The sequence below is a fragment of the Schistocerca nitens genome, chromosome 7 (assembly GCF_023898315.1).
Source record: "Schistocerca nitens isolate TAMUIC-IGC-003100 chromosome 7, iqSchNite1.1, whole genome shotgun sequence".
NCBI lineage: Eukaryota > Metazoa > Arthropoda > Insecta > Orthoptera > Acrididae > Schistocerca > Schistocerca nitens.
This window is the reverse complement of record NC_064620.1, coordinates 566,671,744-566,678,508: the sequence shown is the minus strand read 5'-3', so window position 1 is coordinate 566,678,508 and position 6,765 is coordinate 566,671,744. Positions and strand designations below refer to the sequence as shown.

The window sequence follows — 6,765 nt, the reverse complement described above, 5'->3', positions numbered from 1 at the left end:
TGGGATGAATACACTAAACAGATTCAGAAGGACGTAGGTTGCAGTAAGTACTGGGAGATGACAAAGCTTGCACAGGACAGAGTAGCATGGAGAGCTACATCAAACCAGTATCAGGACTGAAGACCACAACAACAATAACCACAAACAACGAACAGATGGTTTTAGACCACAATGGACAATGATCCTGGTTGGCAGAACTGAGTCAAGTAATCTGGCCCTAAAAATGTGGATAACGCAATCTGAATTGATCTGACGCTGAGCAGACTCTGATTGTTCAAATCTACGGAAGTTTCTCTATATAGATGCAGCTGAGAGCAAGTGACGATTGTGATCTGTACGCCCTAACAAGGCTGGAGCGGCAGTACGTTACCCTGTTTGCTTCATGTGGCGATGTAACTTGCTGACCCATGGTGCGCCTTTTCTGGCACACCAGCTCTTTGGAACGACTATCGATTACCCGGCTGTACTACGATCTTTGCCCCTGTTGTGATCTGGCGGCGGGTATTTGCGGTAGGTGAGTTGGTCGCCGGACTCGCTACGAGGCGCTAGGACGTGCTTGAGAGGACGACGGAACGAACACGCGGGCTCGGGCAGCGGTGGCGCGGCCGCTCTACCTTGCAAGACGGTCGCTAGTTGTGGTGGACCTGTCTGGTGTCAACTTCGGGCGCTACCCGTCGCATTGCTTCGGTGCCTGTTTTCTCGGAGAGACCCATCCCTCGAAACCAACTAGAACAACGCTCTCCATGGTACGTGTAAGTGGTTTTGGTGCCTTCGTTTCGTCAAACGATTTGCGTTGCAGCGAGTGAACCTGTTTGGTTCTAATGTACAGCCGGCAGAGTCTGTGTGACTGTATGCAGACCAGCAGTTACTATTTGCTTTAAAATCCGCGGGTTGGATGACTCTTAAAAGGCAGATTAGCACGAAGGCGTGCGTGTGATTTCGGGTTTATTGCCATCAAGCGACGTCCCTGGTATATTGCTGTAAAAGAAAAAAAATTTATGCAACCAATTATTCTGTTATTAGTAAAACATTTTTTGAAAAGCTACTCATTTATATGTGCTCCCTTATATTTGGTGCTACAGAAGAATGCTGAAGATTAGATGGGTAGATCACATAGCGAAAGAGGAGGTATTGAATAGAATTGGGGAGAAGAGGAGCTTGTGGCACAACTTGACTAGAAGAAGGGATCGGTTGGTAGGACATGTTCTGAGACATCGAGGGATCACCAGTTCAGTATTGGAAGGCAGCGTGGAGGGTCAAAATCGAAGAGAGAGACCAAGAGAAAAATAAACTAAGCACATTCAGAAGGATGTAGGCTGCAGTAGGTGCTGGGAGATGAAGAAGCTTGTACAGGATAGAGTAGCATGGAGAGCTGCATCAAAACAGTCTCAGGACTGAAGATCACAACAACAACAACATGAAAGACTTGCGTTCAGACAAAAAATTCTTATGTTATCCATCCATTAGTCGAGCGTCCAAATACTGTGTTTGGTGGAGCAGCCCTTTCAAAGGCGTCAGTGTTTCTGCTGCGCGTAAGTATTGACATCAGAGGTATGAACTCGCCATCAGCATCTGCTCAGACCGTTAACTTCCTAGAGTCTTGCTCAAAATTCGTCAGGTTCTAACAAAATCTTTAATAATTTTCCGTATATGAAAAATAGTTTAGAGTAACTTGTCCTCTTATGTTGTACATTCCAGCTTAATAAATTCCTCATTTTTCTCATTCAGGGTGACAACTATTGAACTATATGGAAAAACGTAAATTAGTTTAAACTATTGTGTGCACACACTTTATTCAACATGGGAACGTCACTACAGATATTCAGATTGAGGTTACGGCATGTTCGATATGCCTGCCATGTGGCGATGATGTGGTACAGACAAATAGCGAAATTCTGAATGACCCGCTGAAGTGTCGGAACATTGATGCTGTCGACGACCTCCTCAATGGCTGTATTCAGCTCAAATGGTTTTGGGTTTATTGCTGTACACCTTGTGTTTAACATAGCCCCACAAAAAGGAGTCATATGTGTTCAGATCTGAAGAATGTGGCGGTCAATCGAGGCCCATGCCAGTACCACTGAGCCAGAATGCAGTCCCAAAAGTGCCCCTCTAGGACATCATACACTCTCCTGCTTCGATGGGGTCGAGCTCTGTCTTGCATGAATCACATCTTGTTGAAATCAGGGTCAATTTGGATAATGGTGTGAAATCATCTTCCAAAGCTTTCACATACCTTTCTGTAGTCACCGTGCCATTAAGGAATATTGCAGCGATTATACCGCGTCTGGACACTGCAAACCACACTATCACCCGTTGAGAATGAAGAAACGTCCCGACCGTGAAATGTGGATTCTCTGTCCCCTAAACGCGCCAATTTTGCTTATTGGCGAACCCATCCAAATGAAAGTGGGCCTTGACGCTAAACTAAACCACACTTGCGCATACTAATTCCCATGGTCTCCCGCGGCCAGCCGTGCAGTTCGAACTTCCTAACGCAAACCGTTCAGAAGTTATGACTATTTTATTTCCTTTAATTCAATAGTTGTCACTCTCTATCTTGTTTCCAATTGGTTGTAGTTCATCCCATAAATTCTCTGTGGGGTTACAATCTGGCGACGAATGTCATGCCTAATAAGCTTTGGTACAGTCATAAAGAAACCTTATAAAGTAAATATGCATAATGTGTACTTCAGGCATTGCGCTGGAAATATTTTAACGAGAATCAAATCCGCTACTTTTCTGCCCTCCTGTACAAGTTTTGCCTCAGGATATTGGCATATCCCTCCTCTTTTAACCCGCTGTCCATAAAAGTAACCCTCCCTCCCATCTGATACCTAAATACGTGCTCCATAACAAAATACTCCCTCAACAGTGTTTTAAAGTTGGTTGCAAACTGTAAGGGGTCCGCAGGCCCTTACTACTAAGTTTGCGCTCACACAGGTCGACAGGGCAACTATCGATTAGTGTGTCAGGTCGCGAGAGCAAGAGTCGGTAGTCAGTTGTGTGTTGGAGTTTCCCGCGAGGCGGGCAGAGAGCTGTGCAGAAGCCAGCAGTTGAAATAATGCAGGTTACCGACAAAGGGAGTGGCCATCGCCGCGGTTTAACCCCTTTGTGTTAGTATTATACGGGAAAGTGAGAAAGTTTAATTAACAGAGTGATTTCAGTGATATTATGTGCCGTTATTGAGATTCCGCGTCTACCGCGCCGGCATTATTTGGATTGCAGTGTTGGATTACAGTGATTGGATTTTGCGTGTGACGACGATGAATAACGAAGAAACCTGTGCTGAGATTAGCCATTATTAACAGTGTATTGACGAAGGCAGTGGCTGTCTCCTTATCTTTGTGGTTTTGAGATGAATATAGGTCTTGATTAGTGAAGCTGTGTTGTTGTTCTCTTGCCACCAGACATTTCATTATTGCAGCATTTGAGAAGGACAGAATGGAATGTAACAACTCCCAAGCAGTCCAATCCGATTGCCAGCCCCATTAAGTACACGGTCATATTAATTAATTACTTAATTTGGGCTGCTATTCAGATCCGCAAACAAGTGGATACACCCAAATTATAAGGGAGTGTTACACCCTTGGCTTACCGTGAAAGGACTAGTGCAATTTTCGGACGAAGAGTAAAGAACAATAGATAATTTTACCTTGCTTAACGCAAGAAAATTAATTTTTCAATTTGGATCGGGATAGTGCATTAACTTTAAAATCGTGACAAGGAACAGTGCATTTTTTTGGAACAATACGAAGTAATAATATCTTACGATTGTGATTAAACTGTTTTTTTTCTTGCCATATTAAATAGAACAATAATGTCAATAAACTGTGTTGTAAAGTGCAAATGCGTAAGTCCGCGCGAAAAACTGTGAAAAGTGGACACTAAAGAAAGACATGTGTGAACAATAAAATAGCAAAACGAGCTAAGATTTCGTCACAAAAGTTGTTAAAAAAGTGTTTAGCGGTAGTATTTCGACTGAAATTGCTTTTTGAACAGTGAAAATCGGACGGCTTCGTGTGGACCCATAAACTGTTATGCAGACGATAATGTGTTGTGGCGACGCAATTGTTGAGTGACGTCATGCAGACCTGTGTAGCAGTTGCGCCAAAGAGCTTCGGTCCGCAAGGTGATTTCACACGACATCCCACCGCGGCGAGCGACGCGACTTTGAAACACCGAGCGCAGTCCTGGCACCTAGCGGCTAAACTACGGACTACGCCCACCTGCAGAGCTACTGAGCGGCCGACGGAGAACTACGACGACTCGCCACGGCAGCGCAACCTCACCCAGCTCCAGCGACAGTGCAGCGCCACGCCCACCTCAAACGTCAAAACATCGCGACTCGCGGTAACTTCGGTTGGTGCGTGAAGACGACTGGTTGACATAACAGTAAATTGCAGTGTGCAGTCTTCGCGATAAATAAACAGTTTTTAACTGAATTTCACTTTAGGAAAAGTGCTCAATTGCAGTAATTTCCGAAAAATTTGCGAAGCATACCTTGAAATATTGCATACTTGTTTATGCACACTGCACTGTCTAAATGGTAATTGTTTGTGGATTTTACATTTATAGATTTTGTGAGTGTTGTGATTATCCTGTTTAAAACATTTTTACATAAACTGTGTATGTGGAAATTGTTATTGGAAATTAATAGGTTTTCGAGAGTTGTGATGTTCGGTACTCATGCATGTAGTATCATTTTGGGGATTAACTGAAAGGATTGCAGGTACTGTTTGATTAGTTTCATGATAATTAGGAGTGTTTTTTGGGTTACTAGAAGTTATTTTGTATTACTTGTCTGTGCATTACAAATAAACCAAAAATGTCTACTGAAGATAAGCAGTTTTGTGAGGCAGTAGTTGAAAGGAAAGGGATAGGACAGGAGGACAGAGATGATTCAGGAATCACTGATTGTGGATTGTCATTAGGAAGCCCATCAGCACATTCAACTAGTTATCCCGAGACACCGGGACAAGCGATGAGAGATAAGCCAATTTCAGAGGATGCAGATATGCAGTCGATGTTGGCAGCCTTGCTAAAAGAAACTAGAGAAAGGGGAGAAATACTCCGAAAATCACTAAAGGAAGATTTACGAGAATCATTAGAGAAAGGTTTACAGGAAACTAACGCATCGTTAGAGAAGCGTTTACAAGAAACTCACGCCTCGTTAGAGAAGAGTGCACAAGAAGCTCGAGAAAGGGAAGAAATATTTCGCAAATCATTAAAGGAAGATTTGCAAGAAACTATAGCACAAGAGATCAAAACATCGCAGATGAAGATGGAAATACAGGAGCTACAAGAACAGTTGAAAATGGATATCAACGAGAGAGAGAATAAGCTGCAGAAGAGTATAGACCAAGTCCAGGGAGACGTGGAGAAGGTGGAAGGAAAGTTAGCAAAAAAGATAGAAGACGATATTGAAGAAACGAAAGCCGAATTGGGAGAAAGAATCAACGAAGTGGAAACAAACTGCAATCATCGAATCGCCGAGGTGACGCAGATGCAGAAACAATGCAATGATGCGGTTAAGGGGATAGGAGATAGACAAAACCAACTAGCTGTCAATCTGAGAAATGCTATAGCCGTGCAACGAGAAGAGGATAACAAGAGGGTTGAACTGGAGGTCAGGCAGTTACAACACGGAGTGCAGCAATTGGAGAGCAAGACAGAAGAAATTGATAAACGAATTAGCAATGCCACCTTAGCCATTGGGGGAGGTAAGGTCGTTACATTGATGAGCAGTGATAATCGGTGCGTCCAAAATAATACAGGGCAGAAATTTAGACCGAAAGGAGGGTTGCACCCAATGATATTTATGAAATGGCTAAAAGGAGTTTTCCCAGCACATCTTAAGGACTCAGACAAGATTCAATTTGCAATAGATAGAATGGAAGGTGAGGCCTTCACTTGGGGAGTCAGGAAGAAGGAAGGGACTACTAGTTACGATCAGTTTGAAGAGGAATTCTTGAAAAAATACTGGTCCACAAGTCATCAATGTGCAGCAATTGAGGACCTACTCCATCGCAAGTCACTTAGCACATGGAGGGGAACGTTGAGAGAGTTTGCCGAACATCTGTGGGAATTGAACGAGACCTTGGAACAACCCCTGAGTGATAACGTAATGATATCTGCGATAAAAAGAAGATTGAATCAGAAAATGCAAGAAACTGTATCTGGGAGCCTAATTAAAAATAGGGAGGCCTTGATGGAGATACTGGAACAGTTGGAATCTGTTCGATCACAGGGACACAATCAAGTTAATGATCAAAACCGAGGGGGTAGTAATGACCCAAGGAATCATTTTGGTAATTCGTCTAATTATAGAGGAAGAGGTGGTGGCCATAGGTACAGGAACCATGGTGGTGAACGTCAATGGAGAAACGATTGGAGAAGAAGTGAAGAACCAAGAGATCATGAGAGAAGATGGGATAGGCGAATGAATGACACAGTGCATATAGAAGAGGGAAGTAATGACCCAAGGAATCACTTTAATCATTCATCTGATTATAGAGGAAGAGGTGGAGGAACCGAAGAAAACTGAATGACACTCCAGGTGAGGTCCGGTCAAGAGTGAGGGCTACCAGGACCCGAATAAACCTGCTAAGATATTTAGGATATTTAGTTGTTAAAAGGACATTTAAAAAAGGGAAATGTTTATTTACAGTGTGTTTTATGATGTATTACAATTAGAATTGCATATTTCATATCAAAGATTATCTGAGAATAGGTATAAAATCTGTAACAACTATTTTGTAGTAT

The 6,765-nt window shown here is 43.0% G+C and overlaps 1 protein-coding gene across 1 annotated transcript; it reads left to right on the top strand.

The window, feature by feature from the left end:
- The first annotated feature begins 5,026 nt into the window (after nucleotides 1-5,026).
- On the top strand, nucleotides 5,027-6,446 carry LOC126195750 (myosin-6-like). Its single transcript, XM_049934377.1, has 2 exons — nucleotides 5,027-5,723; nucleotides 6,331-6,446. Exons 1-2 carry the CDS (start codon nucleotides 5,027-5,029, stop codon nucleotides 6,444-6,446), a joined length of 813 nt encoding a protein of 270 aa, XP_049790334.1.
- The last annotated feature ends 319 nt before the right edge of the window (nucleotides 6,447-6,765 follow it).